This window comes from Eptesicus fuscus, chromosome 17 (assembly GCF_027574615.1).
Source record: "Eptesicus fuscus isolate TK198812 chromosome 17, DD_ASM_mEF_20220401, whole genome shotgun sequence".
NCBI lineage: Eukaryota > Metazoa > Chordata > Mammalia > Chiroptera > Vespertilionidae > Eptesicus > Eptesicus fuscus.
In genome coordinates, this window is record NC_072489.1 from 61,629,917 (window position 1) to 61,656,507 (window position 26,591).

General features: G+C 51.4%; 1 protein-coding gene across 1 annotated transcript in view; it reads right to left on the bottom strand.

Moving 5' to 3' along the window:
• Window positions 1-1,433: 1,433 nt before the first annotated feature.
• WDR11 (WD repeat domain 11) overlaps window positions 1,434-26,591 on the bottom strand; it is a 45,784-nt gene continuing 20,626 nt past the window's right edge. The window contains exons 12-30 of the mRNA XM_054728852.1: window positions 24,843-24,949; window positions 22,765-22,840; window positions 18,105-18,213; window positions 15,902-16,026; window positions 15,093-15,240; window positions 13,871-13,977; window positions 13,433-13,547; window positions 12,966-13,137; window positions 10,449-10,557; window positions 9,533-9,595; window positions 8,395-8,460; window positions 7,266-7,443; window positions 6,591-6,686; window positions 5,715-5,880; window positions 5,159-5,256; window positions 4,607-4,752; window positions 3,400-3,480; window positions 2,094-2,290; window positions 1,434-1,834 (exon numbers count right to left, since the gene is read on the bottom strand). Coding sequence (XP_054584827.1) covers window positions 2,134-2,290; window positions 3,400-3,480; window positions 4,607-4,752; window positions 5,159-5,256; window positions 5,715-5,880; window positions 6,591-6,686; window positions 7,266-7,443; window positions 8,395-8,460; window positions 9,533-9,595; window positions 10,449-10,557; window positions 12,966-13,137; window positions 13,433-13,547; window positions 13,871-13,977; window positions 15,093-15,240; window positions 15,902-16,026; window positions 18,105-18,213; window positions 22,765-22,840; window positions 24,843-24,949 — 2,119 coding nt within the window. The 3' untranslated portion in view covers window positions 1,434-1,834; window positions 2,094-2,133. The remainder of the gene's footprint in view (window positions 1,835-2,093; window positions 2,291-3,399; window positions 3,481-4,606; window positions 4,753-5,158; window positions 5,257-5,714; window positions 5,881-6,590; window positions 6,687-7,265; window positions 7,444-8,394; window positions 8,461-9,532; window positions 9,596-10,448; window positions 10,558-12,965; window positions 13,138-13,432; window positions 13,548-13,870; window positions 13,978-15,092; window positions 15,241-15,901; window positions 16,027-18,104; window positions 18,214-22,764; window positions 22,841-24,842; window positions 24,950-26,591) is intronic.

The following is a 26,591-nucleotide window of genomic DNA, read 5'->3' on the forward strand; positions in this document are numbered from 1 at the left end:
CGGGTCCCCTCCTGGGACAGGAAGCTCCCCAGGCTGACAGGCCTGCGCATCCCCATCCTGGGGCCACGGCCTCAGCAGCCCGTGTTCAGAGGGCTGTAAGGCCACATGGACTATGGGCATCGAGTCTCTCCCCCGCTACGCTGCCAGACAGACGTTCAAAGGGCAGTTCCCTGACGGGGAGCTTCAGGGCTGCAGCGAGGCCACAACCTCATGTCCCTGTCTCTGCTGCCCCCTGCTGCCCGGCGCAGGCTGGAGAGGCAGAAGCACGCTGGAAGGGTCTCTTTTACCCACGGGGAACCTGATGCTCAGAGTGGGCAGGGGTTTCCTCCAGGCCACACAGCAAGTCTCTGGATAACGGATCCTACGAGGAAGACGCGGGAATGGGCAGCATCCGCCTGTCCCGGGAACTGGCTGACAGGCCGTTCTGGCCCCACGTGGCCCTCGAGGTAGGAAGGTGGGTGGGGCTCCGCCTGGGCGGCTCAGTCCCCAGGGACCCCCCTGCTCTAGGTGAGGAGTCGGGAGAAGCAGCGTGGACTCTGACCATCCTGCGCGGCTACAATTAAAACAGGATGGGCACGACGGGAAGACGCAGGAGTGGGGCGGGAGCCCGTGCTTTCCTTCTGCGTGGGCAGGTCTGTGCCGGGGAACGGAGACTCCAGGCGCAGTGGGCTGGTCGGAGCTTCTCGGAGAACAGACGCCTCTGGCGGGTGGAGAGTTGTCTGACCTGGGCGACGCGGGCGCCACTCCGGGGAGACAAAGAGCCTCCCGGGGTCTCGGACTCGGGCGAGACAGTCCACGCAGATGTCAGGCGCAGAGGTTGGATCTTCCCAGACAGCGCTGATCTGAGCTCGCTCCCTCTCACCCACCCACTTGGCAACCGTTCCCTGAGCACCAAGCATGTCCCCTGCAGACGGAGCGAGCTGTCCGCAGCTGGTTCCTGCCCTGGTTGGGGGTCGGGGTCGGGGTGGGGGAGAGGACAGACGGTAGACCTGCAGTTGCACATGAAGTGAATCAACGGAGGGTCACTAGTCACGGAGCCTGAGGGGGGCAGGCGGCGCTCGACAGTCGGCCGCAGCACAGCCCTGGGAACACACACGCCCCGACGGCCCTTCGTGGCTCCAGTTCCTCACCGGAGGAGACAGGCAGGGGCTAGGGTTCCGCCTGAGATCCCGTCTGCAGGTGGGGTACGCCTGGGAGGGAAACCTCGAGAATGCGACCTCCTCACCTCTGGAAGCCACACGCCGAACCCGCTCTGCGACACAGAGCAGAAGCTCAGGGTCCAGGCGCTGGGTCCTGCTGCGAGTCGCACCCTCGGACCACAGCCTGGGATCTCTGGGTTCAGCGCGCGGCCTGGACTTCGGAGGGTGGGCGGCCGGCCGGACTCCTGAGGAGCCAGCACAGCGCCCGCCTCAGGCACAGAGACACAAGGCCTGGCTGGGACTTCCTGTTTATTTCTCATTTCTGTACGTTATGGACATTAAATTCTCAGCAATAATTTGCAATAGTCACATCTCATGTTAAGAACAGAAAGACAAAATTAAAGCACAAAGATTTCAAAAAGGAGGCTTCCATAATGCGTCACAGGAGTTAACATTCAAATATCAAAGACCCCCGGTGTGGAACCGCGAGCTCGGGCTGAAGCACGCGATGCAGCCCCTGCCGGGACTGGGTGCACGTGTGCTCCAGGTGAGGACACAGGGCGCTGTGGTGACCTCGGCACTGCTTCGCTCTGTCGTCTGTATCCAGACGGCCGAACGTAAACACAGGCACACCACACATCTGAGAACAGGTCTCACAAACTCACCACAGGTTCTCCAAACATCTTTAAATGTAACTGATGAGAAAAGTAATTCAGTGGCTTGAATTTTAAGATTAAAAAAATTGAAAGTCTTTCCAGGGGCTCTTAAAGCTCTCTCTCCACAAGTATAAAATGGTACACTCTCAAAATCGGAGCGCTCTCGCTCGCTCTTCTCTGAGACGCAGCTGTGCAAGGGGCTGGGGACCTGGGGAGAGCTCGAGGACCTGGAGCGACGCGTCCGTCAGTGTGGGCTGTGACCGTAACCGTGACCTCGGCCCGACGACGCCCGCCTCACCTGGCTGGCGAGGTCAGGTTTCCTGGCGCCTGCTAACCTGTCACTCTTCAGCCAGTTCCTGTTTGGGGGATTCCAGCTCATTCAATAAGTCTCTGCCGGCGGCTCCAGCTTTTGAAGCAAAAAGAACTGCTCCCTGTTTAAAACCGAGGCTCTTCAAGCTCCGGGCGTAGTCTGCGTACACGGCGGAGACGAGTCTCTGTGAGCCGCAGTCAAGGAGCTGAAGGCGGCAGGCCTGCCACCCCCCCCACCCCCCCGCCCCTCCAGCTCCCCGGTGGGGAGGACCGGCTCCACCCACAGGCGCAGAGGCACTGAGCCACTCCTGGCGTGGCGAAGGCGGTCCCATCTGTGACGTCACCGCACAGCACCAGCGGGGCCCCTTCTTCCCCTAGAACAGCGGTCTCCAGCCTTCCGGACCTTATGCACCACCAGTGTCCACGCTGGTTGGCGACCGCTGTCCTAGAAGATCCACTAACGTCCTCCCAGGTCCCACGACCCAGCAGAGCCCACCCCCCCACCCCCCACCGGGAGAAAGCAGGAGCTCATGCCCGTCCGAGAGGCTGGCGTCTGGGGCAGAGAGAGGGCCAGGGAGAGGCTCGTCCAGGCCCGGCTGCGGCAGGAGCCTGATCTGGGCTTGGGGCTCCGCTGGGCTGAAATCGCAGTGGTTCCCCAGAACCAGCCGCTTCACCAGCACCGGGTGCAGGGCCCTGAGGAAGCTGGTAACAAAGGCTCACAGAACACAGTGTCTGCGGTGCAGTGAGGCCACGTCACCGTCGAGGAAAGAGCAAGGACAACAGGCAGGGCCGCACACAGAAGGAGCGGAGCCGGCATCTCCCGCCGTCCTCGTGCGAGAAGAAGCGTGGCTCCGCCGACCCGAGAGGCGGCATGTTCCCGCCCGCGTGGCCCGTGGCGGAAGCCCATCCACACCGCGGTCACGGTGGCTCCCCCATTTACTCCCGGAAATGTTTCCAGAGAAACATGAAGACTCTCTCCCTGAGGGCAGTGATGTGAAACAGCGCCACAGTCAAGCAGCAGGCTCCCTGCCTTCCCCAGAGGACCCTTGACCTCCTTTAAAGCTCAAACGCGGCATCACCGAGCCCGAGACCCTCCCCGACGGACTTCCTACTCCCAGAGCGGCAGCAGCAAGGCCACCACCCCGCCCCCTCCTCCCCTCACGTCCCCTCACGTCTCGGGGATCAGAACAGGATCTTTCTCGGGGAAATACTGCCCCTGCCCAGGCAGCGCGCCCGAGGGGTTCTACACCCACTCGTCCATCGCTTCCTCCTCAGCATCACCACCGGAAAGGATATCTGTGTCCTGGCCGACCTCCAGGGCCCCGTACTGGAGACACGCCTCCACAAACAAGGCGGCGCGATCGAAGTATCTCATGCTGCTCGACAGAACACACAGGTCAGGCCGGTCGCTCGGCCTCGGGTAGAACGTCCGAGGGAACCCAGGCGCTGCGCCAGCCTCACCAGCGCTTTCTAAGCCCGGCTTCCGAGGAGAGGAGGCCCACTCAGCCCTCACCCGAGCCCCCTCCCACCAACACTGAAGACGTGAGGAGTGGCCGAGACACAGAAACCTTCAGAGATGGGCCAGCGCGCCTGCACGTCCAGGTGTAACACATCCTCTCTCCCCGTATTCACCTCCCTGACCTCCGACCTCTTAAACACATGAAATGTCCCCTAATGAGTCCTGGGCAACGCTCCTCAGACTCTCAGGGCGACCCTCCCCCTCCCCGCTGTCCCTTCCCCACTGCTCCCGGGCCTTCCCTCAGGTGCTCGACTCAAAGCTGAATGTGCCCACGTCTCTAAAGACTTCCCGTATTCTTCAAGAGGCACCGTAGGTCTGACCAGGACACAGGCAGGAATAGAGCACAGCTCCCAGAGCAAACAAAGGGTTAAGAGACATGGCCCTGCCCTGGCTGGTGTGGCTCAGTGGATAGAGTGTCCGCCTATAGGCCAAAGGGTCCCGGGTTCGATTCCAGTGAAGGGCACGTACCTTGGTTGCAGGCTCCTCCCCGGCCCAGGCCCTGACCAGGGCGCATGCAGGAGGCAACCAATCAATGTATTTCTCTCACATCGATGTCTCTCTCTTTCTTCCACTCTCTCTAAAAATCAATGGAAAAATATCCTCGGGTGAAGGATTATAAACAAATGAAAATAAACATGGCCCTGGCTGGTGTGGCTCAGAGGTTGAGCCTCAACCTATGACCAGGAGGTCACGGTTCGATTCCTGGTCAGGGCACATGCCCAGGTTGCCGAATCGGTCCCCAGTAGGGGACATGCAGGAGGTAGCTGATCAATGATTCTCTCTCATCATTAATGTGTGTCTCTCTCTCTCCCTAAAAAATCAATAAACTATTCTTTAAAAAAAAAAGTAATGACTAAACAATGGACCATCCCACTCCTTTTAGGGTGTTTAATCGATCTGGAATGCAAGCCTCTCCCCTCACCCGGGCACTGAGTACCACCCCCTCCCGCGTGGAGCCCCCAGGGCGTGGGAGCGTCCGGTACCTGTGCAGCATCCCAGCCACGCTGGAGAAGCAGCCCAGGGAGAGGAGGACCAGGAGGGCCTTCGACTTCTGGTTGACTTGGGGAGAGCAAAGGTGGTCCACCCACCGCTTCAAAACGTCGGCGCACTCTTCCGAGCTCAGACGGACCTGGAGAGACGCCGTGTGAGGGACCTCTGCACAGACACAAGGACCGATCACGACACCGGTCCCGAGGGACCACGGCTGGGCGTGGCTTCACTGGCAACGCCCTGATGCCGCTGCCGACCACAACCGGGAGGGACAGGGCCGGCCTGCAGGGCGTGAGGGCCAGCGTGAGGGCTGCAGCCGGCTCACACACCAGCAGGCAGAGGCGGCACGGCTCTCGCTCCGGCTGCAGTGGGAACTGCATCTTCCAGTGAGAAGCAATGCAGTCTGTGCTCAGAAGAGCAGGAGGGTGAGTTATAGGAAAGTATTTGCAAAGCAGCTCTGCAGCCAAACTGCTTCTAAATCTCGAGTATAAGGTTCAAGATTAAAGTTTCTACCCAAGTGCTCAGGGCGCCCACAGGAGCCCTACCTTTGCGAGCCACGCGGCCCGGCTCCACTCCCCGTAGGTCTGCAGGTAGCGGCAGGCATCGGCGGCCTTGTCAATCAGGCAGAGCAGCTGCACACCCTCTGGAAGACCCCAGGCAGTCCCGTGAGCCCCGCGCCCTCTGTCAGCCACTGACAGTCAGATCACGCCTGACTCCACCTGGTCTTGTCATTTCACCCGCTGGAGACCCCTGGCTCAAGTTGTACGCTGCTGCCACTCAAGTGACCAGCAGGAAGCACAATCCAGCCCACAAGTGGACAGGTCAAGCCCTCCTCCTGCTCTGGCTTTCAGCAGGGAGTCTGATTTGCCCAGGGTGTCTGATTGGTGCCCACTGTCTTGGCACTTACTTCCAGTGCCCCTTTCACTCCTAGAAAGTGCTCGGGCCCAGGCAATTAAATGAGAGCTATCTCCTGAAGAGCCAGCAATAACCCTCTGCTTCCCCAGCACCCACAGAGAGGCAGAAACGCCCCCAATGATCTCATCCTCTGCTGGGAGCGGCCGCCTTCCCAGGGCCCCGGTGAACAGGCCCCAGCTCGCTCACCTGCCAGCTTGCCGCTGGCGATCATGTTGGTGGCCACCAGCTTGATGGTGCTCTGGGAGGGGCCGGAGGAGGTGACGGTGGTGACCAGGCAGGCCTTCAGCGCGTCGCAGTAGTAGTGCTGGTTGTCCGCGCTCGTCTCCAGCAGCAGCTGCACGGCCCGGTCTGTCTGGCAGGGACACGGTTCCTCCAATGACTCTCCTCCAACACCCCCCTCAGGCTCATCACCTGGGCACTGACGCTCACAGCTGCAAGGGGACTTTCCGAGAACTCCCGATGCTGTTTACGAGACGAACACTGAGCGTGCTCCCCGCTCCTCCGGGCAGCGTGACCCGCCTGGTCTACAGGAGCACCATCACGCTCAGCTGTTCTCTGCGCCGTCGGCTCAGGCCACCAACACAACAGCACCATGAGGCCAAAATCACAAGCTGGGTCACCCTAGTTTCACTTTCTTAGGTTTGCTGGTCTTACTTTGAGAGAAAGCTCACATTTATACTTTCAGAGAAATGCTATGGTATGTGTGCGTGTACGAGAGAAAGAGAGAGAGAGAGAGAGAGAGAGAGAGAGAGAGGGAGAGGGAGAGAGAGAGGAGGGGGAGAGAGAGAGGGGGGGGAGAGAGAGAGAGAGAGAGAGGGGGAGAAAGAGAGAGAGAGAGGAAGAGAGAGAGGGAAGAGGGAGAGAGAGAGAGAGAGAGGGAGAGAGGGAGAGGGAGAGAGAGGGAGAGAGGGAGGGAGGGAGGGAGAGAGGGAGAGAGGGAGAGAGGGGGAGAGAGAGAGAGAGAGGGAGGGAGAGAGAGAGAGAGAGAGAGAGAGGCGATGCTCTGAAATACTAATCAACCAGCAACTCCATGAGCATGAAAAGCTATAAAAACGGACGTACTTGTCCCAAGAGCAGAAGCTGGTCCGTGCACTTGCGCGTGTGATCGTAAGTTGACCGTTTCACCTCCTGCAGATTAACCCTTTCCAGCTGAAATTTCTAGAGGGGGAAGGGAGAATTGAACCTGGATTAAAAGACTTTAATTATTTAAATTTTACTATACTTAGTAACTTTATTTTTACTGACGTCACTGACTTCTGAGTTATTAGCCAGCTTTGCGGAAGGGCTGGGGCAGGAGCAGGTGAGCCTGCCGCCCACGCAGGCTGCGCTCAGACAACACCTGCTGAGGGCGGGCGGGAAGCCCAGTGAGCGCTGAGTATGCCACAGGTTAAAGGTCAGGAAGCTGCCCTTTCGTATATAAAAAGCACATTCAAACCAAGAGAAAGAAATATTTGTTATTTATAGAAAATAATAAGAGAGAATAAACTTGTTATAAATTTTTAGGCAAAGAAAAAAATAAAAGACTGCTAATAAAATATCAACGTGTATGAAAAAAAATCTAGAAACATTCATAAACGTTTCACGTCCTGGGTCCGGCCTTTTTTATGCAAATGTGGCAACAGGCTCATTCTACTTTGTGGGTTTTAACTTGGCTCCAGTCTCCCAAGTTGAAGAGACTTGGAAACATGGAAGTGATCGGGGACAGTGCTCAGGGTTTTCCTGTCTGCACCACAGCACCTGGAAGTAGGCGTTCTCACAGAGCACGTCATAGCAGATGTCCAGCGGGTTGCTCGCTCTGTCCTGAGGGGCAGTTTCCTGTGCAGCCGGGGTGCTGGCCGACTTCTCCTGGGACGAGCTGTGCAGGTAGTGGGCGGCCACGGTCCAGAAGTGCAGCTCCGACTCATCGCCGTAGAGCCTGCGGAGGCCAAGCCAAGCGTCCACTGAACCACCCGGCAGACGGCTGGACAGGCTCTCAGAGCACCTGCACCCCTGGGCTCAGTGCTGCCACGTGAACCGGCGGGGGGGGTGGGGGGTGGGGAGAGGGGGAGGCGGGGGGGGAGGGGGGCGGCTCGAAGAAGGTGCTGAAGCAGCAAGTCCTCCAGCCCGGTGCCCGGCTCAAACAATACAGGGGCCTGGCCGCAGAGGGTCCCCTCAGCCCCAGACCTCTCCGTTCTGTGCCCAGAGCAGTGCCACCTAGAAGCCTGGGCCATAGCGCCTTTTCCTCGGAGCCACAGCACCACACGGAGGAGGCTCCTCTGGGTTAACTGCCTACACGAGGTCTGGGGACAACGTCAATCTGTCCTCCAGGGAGTGGAGGGAAGTGTCTATTTCACAGGTGACAACTCCACTGTGCGGTGAAAGTACCGGTGATCGACTTTCGTAACTGTCGATGTAACTCATCGGTATACTGAAGTACACGCCCTTTATAGCCGAAACTGTAAAAATCTGTCTGAGGAGGGAGCCTTTTCAATAGATAAGGCCTAGATCTCACGTTTAAATGTAATGTTTTTTCTATTTGTGTTACTACTTTAAAAACTGTTATATTAAAGGATAAACTACAATATATTTTTCTAATCTAAGAGAGTTTGGTCTTAACTAAAAATCCATAAAAGAAATGAGTTAACCAATTCTGTCTCTTATACAGAACTTTTTAAAAATATATGTTTTTTTAAAGTTGACCTTAGAGAGGAAGGGAGAGGGAGATAGAAACATTGATGAGAGAAAGCAAGCCCCCTCAGGGGGTTAAGCCCACAGCCCAGGCCCGTGCGCTGACTGGGAATCAACGCCACCCCTGATGCCAGGACAACACTCAGCCAGCTGGGCCACACGGGCCAGGCTCTCCACGGAATTCTTCAGAAAGTGTTACCTTGAAACCAGCAGGCATCTTTGCAGAAGAGTGAATTCTGGATCGAGCAAGAGTTTCTTTATGTCACTGCAGACGAACCAAAGGCAAGAAAAAACATTTAATTGAACAATAAAGCAAGAGGATACATCAATAGGCTCTAGAAATGGAAATGCCACTCAAAGGCTGTGTTCAGAACTCATACAAGTTCCTGGCATCACAGACACTTCCGGAGCCTAGAGCGTGTGTCTGGCCTGGAGAGGGTCCGTCACACACAGCGCTGAGGCTCTGACTGTGGCTGACCTTCTTGCGACACTTAGACTCAGTTTTGAAAAAGGGAACAGCTGCCCAAGTACAGGAACCGGGATGTCGCTGCTGATAAGACGACCCGCTAGTCACCAGCGGCAGCGCGTGCCTGAGAAGCGCATTCATCATTTGCTCTGAAACTATCCGACGTAACATATTTAAGGAAGAAGGGCTAGTGTTTTTATAAACTGATATTTCTAAGATAGCAAAATATATATTCATAAAGGAGAGATATTCTTTAAACCTATCCTTTTCCATTTAAACACAAATGTTAACCTTTGACTAGAGCAAACAATAAGGTAATTATTTGGCATTTGACCCCAATAAAGCATTCTATTATGGCGAACTATTAACTGTTACAATTAAGTGTAACAGACTCTAGATTGCATAAATGTGTTCGGTGTTACCAGAGCTCCTCTGGACCCGATGCTTCCGCTTGCTTTGCAACATCATTCCTACATAACCACCTGCTCTTGGCTCACGGAGCACTGACTTCCTCGCCAGACTGTGCCCGGCCCTGGACGGAGAGCCCACTGTAGGAGCAGGAAGTGGGCACACAGACCGCCTGGGCATGTCCTCGCATGAGCTCGCGGGTTTGTGGTGGATGCAGCCTGAGCCAGGGGACGCTCGCCCCAGCTCTGCTCCTGCCCGGACAGGAGGCCCCCAGGAACGTGCTGAGACAGGTCAGCGTCCCTTCCCAACCACCAGGCCCAGGGACACAAACCCCTGGGGGACACATGTCTCCCGGCCACGCTGTTTCCTGCACTGCAACTTGTCCTAATTTTAAACGGCCTAACGCACGGTAGGTGTTCTTCTCATCTTCTCATCTTCTAATAGAACATAACTGAGTGCTTACTTGGACAACGAATTCAACTGCTCTTGAAGGAGGCTCTTTATTTCTTCATTTTCTGGATAATCACTGCACAGAAGAGATTTTGAATGAGTTCATTATTTCTTCACTTACAACCATTTATTTGTTCGCCAGAAAAAAAGTTGTGTTAATTAGAGAAACAACCTCTTTGTAGTCCTTGGTTAAAACCTGGCTGCAGAGCAAAAGAGCAGCACTGTTCTCAGGGACCCACCCACCATCTTTGGTGTCGGCTTCTTCCTCATTGCGTCAAAACGAGGAAACGGGTAAAGAGAGCCCTCTGACTTTCAAGAAACCAGAAGACTTATCAGTGGGCGCCAAACCCACCAGGTTTAGATCATGTTAATAACAAGTTCAGCGATGACGAGCGGAGTGTGCGCCCTCCGCTCCACCAGAGGGCGCTGCTTCCAGGCAGACACTCCCTGAGAGCAGGCCTGTGGGAGCACCAGGTGTTCCTCCCCCTGGAGAGAATGCCTGCCTTGCACCCCACACGGCACAAGTGCAGGAACACGTGTGGGTTTACACACAACTGCCAACAATCCTTCCTGTGGCTTCTTTTTTACAACGAGGCAGGTATTGAGGTAGGCCCATGAGGTAGGCCCATGCTTGGTGCTTTTAAAGAGTTAAGCCTGGCCCCAAACCCCTCTGGGCCTCCACCGGCCGTCTCCACCCTCGTGATGCCGGCTCAGATGTGAGGGGCCACAGGGCTGCGGGGGCAGCGCGGGCACCCGGCCCCGGCACACCCTCGGGGAGACCGAGGGCCAGGACGAGCAGACTGGCGGCTCGCTCCGTGTGGTTGAGGGCCCAGCCCTCTCAGGCCCTGGAGTGCAGCCACTGCTGACTTTCACGGACGTCCTTCAGCCCCAAGGAGATGACAACGGAAAAGAGAAGTGCAGACACTCACACGTGAGAAATATCCAACGAGTACTGTCCGCTCCACGGCTGGTGCAGCAGGAAAGCCTTCAAGGCGAGGGAGGCTCTCGGGACAAGGAGATACGGGCACCACACAGGCTCTGGGCACACACAGAAAAAGCTGGTTTAAGATAACACAATTGTTATACTGCTACTAGAGGCCCGGTGCGCGAATTCGTGCACCAGTGGGGTCCCTTGGCCCAGCCTGCGGGATTGGGCCGAAACTGGCTCTCTGACATCCCCCGAGGGGTCCCGGATTGCCAGAGGGCGCAGGCCAGGCTGAGGGACCCCACCGGTGCAGGATCAAGGCCGGGGAGGGACGTGGGAGGTTGGCCAGCCGGGGAGGGACCACAGGAGGGCTCCAGGGTGTGTCCAGCCCATCTTGCTCAGTTCCAATCGGCCGGACCCAGCAGCAAGCTAACCTACTGGTTGCAGCTCTGCCCCTGGTGGTCAGTGCACATCATAGCAAGCAGTTGAGCAGCCTTAGCATATCATTAGCATATTATGCTTTGATTGGTTGAACGGACGACCAGACGACCGGACACTTAGCATATTAGGCTTTTATTATATGGGATGAAACTTCAGCTATAGACAGTGTACAGAATATGGTGGCAGATGAGAGAGTGTGGCTGAAATAATCACCACTCAGACACACAAGTGGAGAGATTCTTCCTCAAACTAAAAATTTTCTCTTTCAAAGACCTGGTGTCCTGAGTGGTACAGGATAATTATCCCACCTGAGTGAAAGACCCAATGCAACAATCCAGCAGGTGCCATCGCTCATTACTTGACCATTCTAGCAACCACACTCACCGTGCCATCTTCCCATTCGATGGCTGCTTTTCTGAGACCATTAAACCAGAGTGGCCCTCGCCCTGAGCTGCTGGCTGCAGGGCCAGGCCACTCAGGCCCAGTGTGTGCTCAGGCCTCACTGAGAAGGGGCCCTTGAACAAAGCCCCATCTTCCCGGGCTCTGGGCCCTGGAATCCCGACACGCAGTGGTTGGCTTACTCAGGACACACCGACAATCTGCCTGTTTTCAACAAGTTCCTGAGCAAACAAACAGGAGATCCAGAACTCCAACCCCGACATCTGGACTCTGACTCCCTGCAGGGCCGCACCCCCACTCCCGCCTGGAGACAGTCCTCTGGGATCCGCTGCCCCCCCCCCTCCTGCCCCCCGCATCCCGCAGAGCCCTCTTCCGGGATCCCGTGACAGGTGCACCCACAGCAGCAACAGGAATCCACTCCCGTGCTGCCTCCCTGAGAGACGCAGCCCACGTGTGCTGTCCGGTCCCAGCCCCGGCCTCTGGCTCCTGAGCACCGGGAACACGGTCATTCGGGGAAGCAGGTGAACTCGTCTCTCATTTAATGTTAATTAATTTACACTTAAAATATAACACCCGGCCAGTCATCTAGGAATACTAGGAAGAGTCTGGCTACAGCACTATGCTCTCAGCGGTAAGTTTTATAAAATCTAAATACGACTAACACGCATTTCAGCTGAGAACTGCCTCTGAACTGAGATATGCTCTACATGAAAATACACTGGAGTTTGAAGACTAAGTCCTGAAAAATGTAAACTATCTCATTAGTAATTTTTAATAATGATTTTATGTTAAAACGATATAATTTTGTATATACTGGCTTAAATACAATTCTTATTAAAATCAACTTCATCTGTTTCTTTTTTAATGTGGTACTGGGAAATTTAAATTTATGTGGTCCGCTGTATTTCTATTGGACAGCACTGCTGTAGAACACTTCGTTCTATGTAGTTAAGTATAAATTAAGTCACAGATAAAACATTTTATGTGGACTTTTCAATTTCGAAGTTGGAAAGTGGTCAAGAGTATTTCTCATACTACTTTTTCCCACAACGGACAGTGTTACTATTGATCCAATGAAATTACCCAAAATGCAGTTCACACTCCACAGTCCTCTGCGACCCTCACGTCCCCGAGAGCTGTCTTCCTTTCAGAAACCCGGGGCCTCGTCAGGGCCCCGCCTGCACTGGCTTGTCCTGTCTCTCGTCTCCGAGGCTACAGGACAGACCGCCCACTTTGCTTTTGATCTCACATGATGTTTTCATTTTTAAAGAGTCGTAAGATAGGCATCAAAACTCACTAACACTCTGAACACTTTCCAGAGCGACTTTCCAACGACAGAGGGTTGCCGGGACATGAGGCCGTCACTGGGAAGCAGCGGCCCACCCCAGAGCTGTGCCCTCTGATGAGCTCCCCTACATTCCGAGTCAGCCCTCTGTGAGTGCAAACTTCTCTCATCTTTGAAAAGGATGACCCCGAAAAGGGTCAGAGAAGGCACGTGGAAACTGGAGCTGGGGAACGACTGACACCTGCAATTACAGGAGTCCAGCATCTCCGCGTAGCAGCTCCCCAGCGTCAACCCCTTCGGTCAGACCTCGGGAAGCAAGGACTGAGGGAGCAGAAGCCGCTCTCCCCCACAGGGAGCACCCTCCGCGGAACAACGCTCCTGCCACAGAGTTCATACCAGTGAGCTCCTGCTCGTCCACCCGGACGCTCGTGGACTTCATGGACATCTCCAGGACGCGGAGGCACCCGTCGTCGGACGCCAGGATCACTTTGTCGGACGTGCACCAGTCCACGTCCAATATCCGGAAGGTCACGTTCCTTCCGCTCCTTAAGCTGCTCACCATCTGCACCTTCAAGAGTGAAGTGGCTGTCACTTCCAGGAAGAGCAGGGGATGCTCATCTTCTGACTATCGTCGCAGCAAAGGCCCAGGGCCAGGTCAAAACCGAGGACTCTGGCATCCGTCTGCCTCCCACACGCAGGCTGCACTTTAAAGGCCCCAAAGGCAGTGCTACCATCTAACGTCCGTTGAGCTGTCCCCTTTGGAACAGAAACACTGAAGGAAGCTGTCAGGAGGCGGGAACTGCTCTAAGTCCGACAGCCCACGTACAGTGTCACCTCTGAAGCAGGCGCCCGCGCTGGCCTACCTCCTTGGTGTCCCACACCTCCGCTCCGTCGTTGTACATGGCAACCAACTTCTGGTTCCCTTTCCCAGGGGCAAAACGGATCTTCCTCACCCAACTGCGGTGGGTCGGGACCCCTCTGAGGACACACAAACAGAGCGCAGTGTGCAGGAGAGATGGACATGGGAGCTATGCCCAACGTCCCTTTCTATTTCTGCTTTGGACAAGGTCTGTGATGGGAGAGACACTTCCCTTCCCGGGACGGGGCGAGCTGACAGTGTCTGCTCCTTCCCAGCAGCTGGAATAATGTCCCCGCACCTCTGTGTGGACCGCCTGCAGGGATGAATGATCCAGAGGCGGGCTCAGCCCAGGGCCTTCCTCCCAAGTTCAGTGACAGGAGACTCATCTCAAGAGGCTACTTTTTTAAAAACCAGATAACAAGAATGCATTCTTAGCTCATACCTGGATACTCTGCCTTTCAAATCCCAAAAATTTAAATTTCCGTCCATATCTCCAAGGACTAACATATCCCCTTTCCAAGCGATGCAGGTAATACTGCCCATGCTTCCCTAGAAAAGAACAGCAACAAGTACACATACACTCTACTCACAAGCTGTCCTAACAGAACAATGGTTTTACTTAATAACCGTGATAAACTAATATTTTAATAATACTTATAAATGGTTAGCTTTATTATGCAGGCAATCAAATCACTAGCATGTAACTTTCAACAGTGAAAAACCAGATTTCAACTTGATGGATATTAAGTTATCTGAACCTGCTTTATAGAAAAGGGATGTCCTTGAGAAAGAACTATCTGAATGAAAAGAAAAGACAAAGAAAGAGAAGGAAAGGAGACCCTGACCAGAGAGCTCTGGTCTCCAACTTCTCTCTCACTGCACCAGAGAAACTCATCTCCAGGGGAAGCCAAAGCGGTTTCACAACAACGGGGCAGCCATTTTTCTACGGAGGCAGAGGATCCAGGCTGTGGCTCCGGGAAAGTGGGGGGGTGAAGAGACTGCACCCCACACAGGCACCTGCACACGGGGACCCACAGAGAGCCGTGCAAAGCAGGCACGTGCAGAGACAGGGAGGTCAGACCGACACGACTGGGCCCTCGAGGTGGGAGGACCTGCAGCGGCAGCACCGACCCCGAGGCTGTGGGACGGGAGCCGAGGAGCCTGGGCTTGAGCCCCAGCTTGGCACGTGACTGATGCGTGATTGGGCATGTTCACCTGATCTTTCTGTCTTGGATTTTATCATCAATAAAGGAGGGCAAGTCATGAAACTTAGGAGTTCCCATTAGTATTAATGAAAGTATACAGGTCAAGGCCTTAGAATAATGTCTACCACACAGTAAAGGGTCCACACACATGAGCTATTAAATAATATTATTGCTCAATTACTTCTTTATTAAAAAGTGTCTTGTGTTTGCTTCTATAGAGCAATATAAAAACCCACACGTTCAGTTCTCTAGGGGAGCAGCACATGGAAGTATGGACCACAGCTGTGATGCTATGGCAGAATGAACAAGCTCAATCAATGATAAAGTCTCCTTAGATACTGATTTACATTAAATTTTTCTGAAATAGCTTTCCAGCTTAGGTGTGGCTTCACTGGGTATGGAGCCAACACAGTCTCTGACAAGAACGCTCAGTAAAGACGTGCTCGAGGCGGGACTCACGTCGGGTGGGATCCGAGCGCTGTCCTTCACGGAGTTGCCCTCGACAGTGAAGTGGTAGACTTGGCCGTCGCTGTCCGTGAACACGAAGTGCTCCCGGGCCGAGATGTTCTGACTGAGCTCAGATTTACTCTCTGCCTCCTGCAGCAAGCTGTGGGTGAAATGAGATAAAAATATTTCATCTCCTTAGAGTGACACCTTGAATAATTAACTCATCCAAAATACAGATGCATTAACGGGGGAGGGGAGGTATCCAAAACCATTTTTAAAAAAGCTGAAGCTAATAACAGGAAAACACCAGCCACTCCGTGGTAGTCCTCCCGGGCAGACGTGCACCGCGTGGAGGAGCAGCCTCCATCCACACAGGAGACCCCTCCTCACTGCTTCTGCTACAGAGCTCTCTCCGCAGGGGCGGGGCCCTTCCCCGACCCATCCTTCTCTGGGGCGGTTTTACTGGGAAAACTGGCGGGGATGGGTGAGAACAATACTACGTGTAGAATTCTGAATGTTTCCTTTGGTGCACATAAATGACAACATGGTCTCTGTATGTTCAAGGCTATGCTCACTTTATGTCAGAAGCGGACAGTATGGGACAGAACAATCACTTCACGAACGGACATGACGAAGGCACTGACTGCGCCGAGCGGTGCGGCAGCCACGTGACTCAGGGAGCTGGGTGGGGACGAAACACCCAACAAGGCACGTCCAAGGCAGCGGGCACCGTGCCTGTGGAGAGCCTCGGAGGGCACTTGTCAAGCTCCCCCCGTGACCCGGGCATCACAGGTGGCAGTGGCAGGCAAGGGCACACGCACCTGATCACAGACGACTCGGCGATGCTCAGCTCGGCGTCCGAGACCACGGTCTGGCGAGCCATGGCCTCACGGGTGGCCAGCTGCTTCTTCCTCAGGCTCTTCAGGTTGTGAGACGGGGACCACTCCTGTGAAGTGAGAGACACCGGCACGTGCTCAGTGTCCTTCCAGAGCAGTGGGCTCCTGGTGGTGCCAGCGTCACTTATTATTAATTATAATTAATAAGCACTTATTATAATTAATAAGCGTTATTTACTATTGCTGCCCATGAGTTACAGTTGTTCCTGGGACTCATCTATTTACAGAAAGGCCGAAGGAATGCATTTTCTTTACAGCTTAAGGCAGATGATTTTCATAATCTACCTCTACCCCTTGCTACCTCTCATCTTTAATTAGAGCTTAAGGTAGAAGAATTTAATGGCTAACTTCTAAAAAGTCTAACCCTATGATACTATCTTTTTATGAACTGGAAATAATAAATTCAATAAATTCAAAGGCGCACTCTCCACCCCACAGCCTTGGTGCCAGGGAGAGATGACAGTGTTCTCTGCTCACTGCGTTATCACCCGCAGGTCCACCTCCAACCTCTCACTTTATTGCTCCTGTTATAGGCCTACCTACTTTAATGCATTTAGTCTAATATCGCCTCATACATATAAACTAGAGGCCCACTGCGCGAATTCATGCACCAGTGGGGTCCCTCAGCCTGGCCTGCAGGATCAGGCCAAAACTGGCTCTCTGACATCCCCCAAGGGGTCCCGGATTGCGAGAGGGTGCAGGCCAGGCCGAGGGTTCCCACTAGTGCATGATCAGGGCCGGGGAGGGGCGTGGGAGGTTGGCCAGCTGGGGAGGGGCCGCGGGAGGGCTCCAGAGCGTGTCCAGCCCATATCGCTCAGTCCCAATCGGCTGGACGCCAGCAGCAAGCTAACCTACCGGTCAGAGCATCTGCCCCCTGGTGGTCAGTGCACATCATAGTGACTGGTCGACGGGTAGACTGTCCCCTAGTGGTCAGTGCATGTCATAGCGACTGGTTGACTCTCTGTCCCCTGGTAGTCAGTGCATGTCATAGCAAGCGTTTGAGCAACCTTAGCATATCCTATATAATAAAAGGGCTAATATGCAAATAGACCGAACGGCGGAACAACTGAACAACCGGTCACTATGATGGGTGCTGACCACCAGGGGGCACGCACAGAACATGGTGGGCGTTGGCAGCGGGTGGCAGAGCACGGAACATGGTGGGCATCGGCCGCAGCGGGATGATGAAGCAGGTGAGCGGGGGCGCCAGACCAAGCGGGGTGCCGGTAGCTGTCACTGGGGCGAGCTTCTGGTGGTTCGTGAAAATTCTTTACTCCCCTGTGCTGCTGTCTCGCCCGGTGCTCGCACCTGCTGATGGCGCCGGCCCCGCTAGCATCCACTGCTGGCGCCCGGCGCCGACCCCGATCACTCGGCGCCATCAGCAAGTGCGAGCGGTGGCTGCCGGCCCCGATCGCCCCTCAGGGCTTCTCCACCTTCCCCTGCTCCTAAGGGGCGATCAGGGCCGGCAGCCGCTTCTCACACCCACTGCCGGCGCCAGCCCTGTTTGCACCCGCTGATGGTGCCGGCCCCACTCATACCCGCGGCTGGCGCCGGCCCCGATCGCTCGGCACCGTCAGCACATGGGAGCGGTGGTGGCAGGAGCAGGGCTGCTGGCAGACAGGGAACCGGGGGCTGTGGTGGGAGGGGCCGGGCAGAGGCACGAAGGATGGGCCGAGACCTGTCCCTGTGCCCACCGCAGCCTCGCAGCCCACAGTTCCTTTCAAGGTGCACAAATTTGTGCACTGGGCCCCCTAGTTATTAGCATATTATGCTTTGATTGGTTGAATGGCCGACAGGACAACCAGACACTTAGCATATTAGGCTTTTATTATATAGGATTGGCATGTAGTTATTTTGTATGCATTTGTAACTTACATAAGTAGCACTGTGCTATCCATCCTGCTCCTCAAACATCTGAATAAAATTTGAATGGGAATTGCACTAATGTAGTATTAGCTTAACACATCCAAGAATAAGAGCTATCTTCATTTATTTAGATCATCTTCTTTGGACACACATTTTTACAAGAAAACACATGGCAATCACGATTTCAACTCAAGCTAAGAAAACTATTCACCACACATACCCACCCCTAAATAAATGGTTTCGTTCTTAAGGTACAACTTACCAAAGCAGTTATCCCAGGGAAGTTTTTGGACATTTCTCTAAGAATGGTACAAGTCCTAACATCCCATAACTCCAGCGGTTTATCTTTGAATACAACTGCCAAATACTGCCTAAAACAAACAAAATTACTAAATAAGTGCCTTTTTGCAAAATTTTCACATACGTAGTAAAGTAAAAAGTTCAGTAAATCAAAAACCTCAGCTGACACATCCTAAACAGACAATTTACACTAACATTTCGCCCTCGTGGGAACAGCCATGGAGGGAAAGCTCCACGAGGACCTCGGGAGCCACAGCCCTGCCGGGCCAGGAGCCGGCACAGAAGCAGGACCAGGAAAGGCAGGAAGGAGTCCATCTGGAGCCGCGGCGCTCACACCTCCCGGGCGGTGCGCTCACACACGACAGAACACCCCTGCCTCCGAGCGGAATGGTGCGGGCGATGGTAAAGGTTAGGGGGAAGTTACGCCAAGTCTCTATCCTCCGACACTGGGGACGTGTGACAGCAGGAAGGTCCCTGTGCTCAGTGCATCAGAGGCCTCGGTTCACCTGCTCAGGACCACGTCTGCCACTCGACAATTCCGTGGCTTCAGACAAACACTGTCCGGCTCACCTGCCTCGCTAAACGCTGGGAGGAGGAAAAGGACAGCCCACGGAGAGAACTGTACCACCTCAGTGGACAGTATGGTGCAGTGCTCCCTGCTGATCGTAAAGGCATCTAAGGCCTGTATGTAAATACCCAACAAAAGACAGTCTGGTAGATGCCGGAAAGCCCGCTGTGAAAGAGATGTGTTTTGACAATCAGAAAAGGGCTTTCTGGCAGAGTTACAAATATGACAAACGGCCAAAGCTTGGGAAGGACGCAGGGTGTCTGGGGGAAGCAGCGACCTGAAGAGCAGCGTTTCAGAGAGCAATCAAGCACGAGAAAGAAGACTGAATGTGAATTCTGGATCGCGATTATGGAAGACCTAAAGCACCCAGGTGCCACGCGGGGTGTGCAGAAGCTACCCTGGAGAGAACGGGGTCCCTGGAGGCTTTCACGTCAGGGATAACGCGACCCGCTGTTAGATTTATGACTTCAGCAGGCACGCGGGGCGTCAAGACTGACGGCCACAGCAGAGATCAGAGCCCAAACAGTTAAACTGAGCAATTCCCAAACCTTTTGGTCTCGGGACTCCTTTACATTTTTTAAAATTATTGAGAACCTCCCCCAAAGAACTGTGTTTATGTGGATTATGCATAGTAGAGATTACACCTAATAAATAGAAACTACATTAATTCATTTAAAATGAAAAAAACTGGCAAAATGGCCACTTTAAACATAAGCCACTTTAACTACATTAAATATAAATGTCAGAGCAAAGAGAAAAACAAGCCCCAACTATATGCTGTCCCTAAGAAATCAACCTTACATATCAGTGAAGGGTTCGAAAAGATACACCCTGTAAACACTGATGAAAAGAGCTGGAGTGGCTGCCCTGGGCAGACAACTCCGAATTACTTTTGATCAGAGAATTACCAAACGCAAAGAGGACATTTCACAACAATAAAAGTCAATTAACCAAAAGTAAGTAGCAGGACAGACCAAATACGGACGTGCCTAATGCCAGAGCTGTAAGATACTTACTAAGTTTAGGGACTCTACCTCCTCCCCACGTGGGAGTCTGAATACATGTTCTTCAGTGAATTTCCACCTTTGCCATACCAAAAATAAATAAATAAAATACTCAAAGCAGTTTAAATAAATCCGCAAGTTCAAAACTGCAGCACTCATCTGTCTCTTAGTAACAGATAGGAAAGCAGACAGAAATCGTAAGAACACCATCAGCCACCCTGAACCGACATGCGTGGAATATTCTAATCAGCACAGAACAGACGGCCTTTCGGGTGCACATGGCACAGTCACTAAGGTGGAGCATATTCTGGGCCATGGAACAAAGACAGGAAGTTTAAAAGGACTGAGGTAGAATAAAATGCTCTCTGACTCTAACGGGAACTAGAAGTGAAGAGAAAAATACCTAGAAAACCTCCCAACATCTTGGAATTAAACAATGTATCTATAATAACCCCTTGGAAATGTAAAAGCATTGTAAAATAAATTAAAATGAAGAATAATTATATCAAAATAATTGTAGGGTACAGGAAAAATAGTGCTTTTACAGCATCAAATGCTTACTTTAAATCTTTCTTTAAAGAAAGACCTTACTAGTTCAATCATCTAAGGTTCTACCTTAAAAAGAAGGATGTATTAAACCCAAAGTAAGCAGAAGAAAAAGAAAAGATAACCATGGCAGTCAATGAAATAGAAAATAGAAAACCACGGGGAAAAAAAAAGAAACCAAAGGAGTTTCTTTGAAAAGATAATGACATTGATCGACACAATTTATTGATATCAGGAATGAAACAGACATCACTCAGATCACAGACATTAAAGAATAAGAGAATATGATGAACAAGTTAATATCTATAAATCAACAATGTCAATGAAACAGATTACTTGAAATACAGAAACTACCAAAGTTCCTTGGAGAAAAAGAAATTATATAAAGGGGTAGGGAAAGTAGGTTTACAGTTGTGCATACCTGAAACAGTTTATTCTTGTATTATTATTAATTATTATATTACTAGAGGCCCGATGCACGAAATTCGTGCCAGGGGCTTGGCCTCGCAGCCCTGGCTTTGCCTGGAAGGTCATCCAGATGGTCCTTCTGCTGTTCCCTCTAATTATCATATTAGCTCTTTCTTATATAGGACTTCCCATATGAACAACTGTAAACCTACCTTTGCCTCACTGTATATATAAATTATATTCAATTTCCTTCATGGATACAGAGCTCTTCCCTGGTGAATTTCCTAATTAAGGAAGAAATTATTATCAATTCCACACAAACTCATGCAGAAAAAGAGGAGCAAATCCTTCCCAATGCAGCCACAAGGTCAATCCTCCCTCACTCCAGAGCCAGGCCAATACCCTTCATGAACATAGATGCAAAAATATCTGATAAAATATTAGCAAATCAAACCAGAATTTATTAAAATATTAGCAAATTACATCCAGTAACACATCATGTCCAAGTGGAGTTCATTCAGGAATGGCCAGGTGGTTTACTGATTACTGACATTAAAGAAAACCTCAGGAAGTAGAGAGAGACACCTCGTTCATGAATCATAAAACGTTAAGATGTCAATTCTTCCCACAGGATCTATGGGTTCAACGCCACCCCAATCTAAAGCTTTTTTGGTTAAACAGACAAACTGATTCTATATTTTACATGGAAATGCAAAGATCATAGGAAAGGTACAGTAATTTCGAAAACTATTTTAGAGAGTTTACTACTTGTGTCTTTGATCTTTCAGTTTTCATTTAGTCTTTATTGTTAACTAGAGGTCCGATGCATGAAGATTCGTGCAAGAATGGGCCTTCGTTCCCCTGGCTGCCAGCACAGCCTTCACTCTGGCCGGAGCTGCCTTTCCGCCTTCCCACGCTGCCCAGAGGCCTGGAGTGTCCCGCCCTGCCCCCGTCCGCCTGCATATGCAAATTAACCCACCATCTTTGGTGGGTTAATTTGCATACTCACTCCTGATTGGCTGGTGGGCGTCACGAAGGTACAGTCAATTAGCATGTTACTCTTTTATTAGGTAGACTAGAGGCCCGATGCACGAAGATTCGTGCAAGAATGGGCCTTCCTTCCCCTGGCTGCCAGCACCACCTTCGCTCCGGCAGGAGCTACCTTTCCGCCTTCCCACATTGCCCAGAGGCCCGGAGAGGCTGGGGCAGTGCGGAGTGGCTGGGGCGGTGTGGAATGCCTGTGTCGTCGCCATGGCGACAATGCAAGCATCCCGCCCCTGGCCGCTCAGCGCCTGTGTATGCAAATTAATCCACCATCTTTGTTGGGTTAATTTGCATACTCACTCCTGACTGGCTGGTGGGCATCGCAAAGTTACGGTCAATTTGCATCTTTCTCTTTTATTAGTGTAGATAATCCTGCTGTATATCCCCCCTGGAACAAAAAACTCAGAAATGTCCTGGAGGTAAAATGGGTATAAATTACAAATAAAGAAAGAGTTCTTTCACTTAATAAACCACAATGAGGTGGAAGTACAAGAGAATTTCATCATCTAACAAACTGCCTTTTCTTAGTGGCTGGCAGAATTTATGTCAATTTGCAGCAGAACAAAACGGGGCTACTGGTTTTACCAAACTAATGAACTATGATCCAAACAAGTCCCCTCATCTCTGTAGAAGTGGAGAAATAGAGACAGCAACTTGTCTTAGCTGGTTTGGCTCAGTGGATATAGCCTGAGCCTGCAGGCTGAAGGGACCCGGGTTCGATTCCAGTCTAAGGGCACATAACCTGGGTTGCAGGCTCGATCCCCAGTAGGGGGCATGCAGGAGGCAGCCAATCAATGATTCTCTCTCATCATTGATGTTTCTATCTCTTTCTCTCCCTTCCTCTCTGAAATAAAAATATATTTAAAAAAAATAGAGAGACAGCAAATTAATTTTGTGATCAAATTATTTCCTTTGATATGGCTGCATGTCACTATTTGCTAACATGAAGAGTTCCCCTATGGAATTTAGCACATTCTCACTCTTAAAGAGGACAGAGATTTCTTGGGATTCCACTGCAATACCACAATAGATGTGTTTAGGTTGATACTTACTTCAAATGAGATACTTTAATCATTTCGATGGGCGATTCATCATTGCCTCGTTCTCCTCGAAAAGCAATGCTCCTGCCTTTGATTGCAAACATTAAAGACAACGTGAGAAAACGGCCCATAAAACAGGAAACTAGGAGCTACACCATGTACTCTGACCCGTGCACCCCTCTTCTCCCCTCTGCTTCTGTCTAATAATCAAATTCAAACCATATTCTCAAGAGTACTACAAGTTAAAGACCAATAATATATTACTTATATTCAAACTCTATTTTATAAAAAGATATCTTCACTTGTTATAGTTTCTTATATTCCTTCTGTGGTTTCTTTCAATAATTTAATTTTAGAAATTTAGAAATATCAATTTCTAAAGTTTGAAGGCATACAGGAGAGCAGCTGTCACTGTAAGAACTACTGTACATTCAAAGGAATATAAACATTCCCATGCTTACAAAAACTAACGAGTGGGGAAGAGATGACAGGTATTGAAGAGTTCTTGTTCCAGGTGCAAAATACCCAACTGAAACATTTTGACATGTTCCTATCAAAAGTTCTCTACCAACTAAAATTGGGGAATGACAGGAACCAGTTAGCTGCCGAAGAAGCCAATGACTTTCTCTAATAAAAAAGCGTGCCCAGCCGGAGCGGCTGAGCTGGCTGAAAGGCATCCTGTGCACAAGGGTGGCTGCTGGTTCCCGGGCAGGCACACACCTGGGCTGTGGTTCGATCCCCAGTACAGAAGGCAACCAATGGATGTCTCTCTCTCACATCGATGTTTCTCCCTGACCCTCCCGCCCCCTTCAACCCTCAGCATGTCCTCAGATGAGAATTTAAACCAAAAAAAAAAAGCAAATTCTACCTTATGTCTGAACAAACACATTTTAATATGTTTTCCTAGTGTTTTATTCACATTAATCAAGAGGGAACATCCTCCGTTTAAAGACAACTGACGCCTGCAGGCCTCCCTGCCCTTCACGCCGTCAGTCTCCCACTTAGAAACGTGTTCCTCAGAAACAGACTGTACCGACAGGTGCAGCCATCTACAAGTCCTGAACTGAGCCGATGGGAAATGTGAACGGGGTTTCTGGTTTGTTTGCCTGTTTTAGTGAACGACACTAGAGAGCGCCATCTCATCCCAGCGACCTTGTGACTAGAGGCCAGCCGCCTTGAGAGTCTGGGACTCAGTCACTTCCAGGGACGCGAGAGCAACACTGGCCTGCAGGTGGCGCCAAGTCCTTGAGGGTCAGTAACACTGATCCGTACCTTAGTTGTTCTCAACTCTATCTTGGAAATGCACATTGAGAATATAAGGAAGCAACAATGTACCTGATTCACCAGCACACACATTACACACATACACGCATTTTATTGGTTAAGATCATCTACATATATTCATATTGTTATGGCCTTTTAAAGAAACCACAATTTTGTTTAAAAAAATTATTTGAAATCAATGCATGTGCTATAAAATAATTTGAAATCCTCACCTTATTCTATTTTCAAGTTTTTCACTTTAAAATCCTTTGGGCTATAGGTTTTTAACAATTCTGAACAAGTTACTTTACAGGAAGTTTCCTGTTGTAAAGTCTTTAAACTCCCAAATTAAATCTCCCTATTTAGTCAACCAGAGACTATCAAATGTCTTAAATTTGATCATTTAGAAACAATTCTTACCTGTAAGTTTTTTAAGGCATTCCTTTAAAGTCCAAAATTCTGAAATAGAATCTAACTGAGTTGAGCTACCTGGATTTATTTTAAAACAGTTCTTCTGGCTATCTATCTGTAACAATGTGTAAAGAAGAACTGATGTCATGTATTTATGAAACTCCTGTTCGGGCCAATGGTGCTCCCTTCACCCCACACCTGTGGTGACACCATTTGCATACAAACAACGCCGAGTCCTCCCCAGGACACGGTGAGAGAACAGCAGCAAGACATGAGCATACAGACAGCACACAGAGCTCCGCGGGGAAGCAAGTGCTTCAGAGCGCGTACAGGAATGGCAATGGCTCTGATCAGCATGGCCAGCCGTCGGCACCGGCAACAGGCCCAGTGCACACACCTGTGGGAAGGTCACACACCTGTGGGAAGGTCAACCAGCTGAAGCTCGTTCCTCACCAGCCCCATATTGTTCGGTGTTGAGGTAGCAAAAGAAAGGAAGCCAGTCAAACTCGTCCACTCAATACCCCTAGAATGAGAAATTAAACAAAGATTAATCTAATACCTTTTCTGTTTGAAAAAGTTATTTGACAAGTAAGTTTTTCCCAAGACCTAAATTATACAAGTTAATTAAGAAGTAATATTAAGCTGAAACCGGTTTGGCTCAGTGGATAGAGCGTCGGCCTGCGGACTGAAGGGTCCCAGGTTCGATTCCGGTCAAGGGCATGTATCTTGGTTGCGGGCACATCCCTAGTGGGGGGTGTGCAGGAGGCAGCTGATCGAAGTTTCTCTCTCATCGATGTTTCAAACTCTCTATCCCTCTCCCTTCCTCTCTGTAAAAAATCAATAAAAATATTTTTTTAAAAGTAATATTAATATAATCTCTTATTTGAGCCTAAATTACCATATATTTCCAACACATATGAAATTATTTCTAGTTAAAACTTTATCTCCAAATACTGACAAGACAGTTTGGTTATCGGCATCGGTAGCAGCAATAAAATAACTTAAAATCCGGTAAAGGAGTCACGCTGCAGTGGTTTCTGGGAATTCCTCTGCTTAAAAACAAGTGGTATAGAAATATTCTGAGCAGACTGCTTGAAGTTGAGTCCACTTAGGAATTTTATCAAATTTTATCAACATTCTTGGTTAGGAGGCATAAACTCCCGAAGCAAACAACACAGTGAGATTTGGAAGAGGCCTCCCCGCTTGTTAAGTGCAAACCACACCTCCGGTGACCACATATGACTTGGTTAATTACCACTGGGAAAGTCCCTCTGTCTCCTGTTTCTCTTTCTCCTAACGTGTAACATCTTCATTCAGTTTTCTCCTCAGACTGAACTAGAGGAGAATCAGTTTGGACTCATTCTGCTCTTAAGTCTGAGGGCTTCAATCAGACAGAAACCTCAGGGCACGCGCTCCAAGCCTCGCTGCTGGCGTCCGAACCGCTTGGGCTCCGCACAGGAAGGCCACTGTCGCTGGACACTAGCAATTCCAGCCTGCCAGTGCTCCATTCCATGTTTTTAAAAATACACCTGCTGAGTACCCGGTACATGCTAGTGGGTGTGCTAGGCCCTGGGAACGCGGCTTGAACGAGGAAGACACAACCGCTGCCCTCCTGAGCTTCTGATGCAGCAGGAGCGATCACACGGTCATCCTGTGTTCCCGAGGACCAGGAGAGGCTGCAGAGGTCAGCAGGAGCTGTCAGTCCCTCGGGGCAGGCGAGGCTTCCAGGACCATAAAGCTGAGACCCAGAGGGCGCACAGGGCTGTGCCTGGAAGCCTGCACCACCGAGGGGACGAGGGGATGGGGAGAGGGGGGGATGGGGGGGGGGAGGGGGGATGGGGGACGGGAGGTCGGGGGGACGAGGGGAACAAGGGGAACAAGGGGATGAGGGAACAAGGGAACAAGGGGACGGGGGGACAGGGGGTTGGGGGGGCGAGGGGGCGGGGGGACAAGGGGGCGGGGCAGCTGGCTGAGAAACGGCACTAGACCTAGCGTACTCTCTCTCTGAAGGGAGGTGCCGGCGCGCCTCACCAGGCACACGACACGCTTGCACCGGTGGTAAATTCCTGATTAAATGAGTGAGGTTGAGAAAAGCCTCGCATGCTGTCTTATGTTGGTCCCACACATATTCAAGGAGTGCCTGCCCCATGGCTTACAGGATGTCC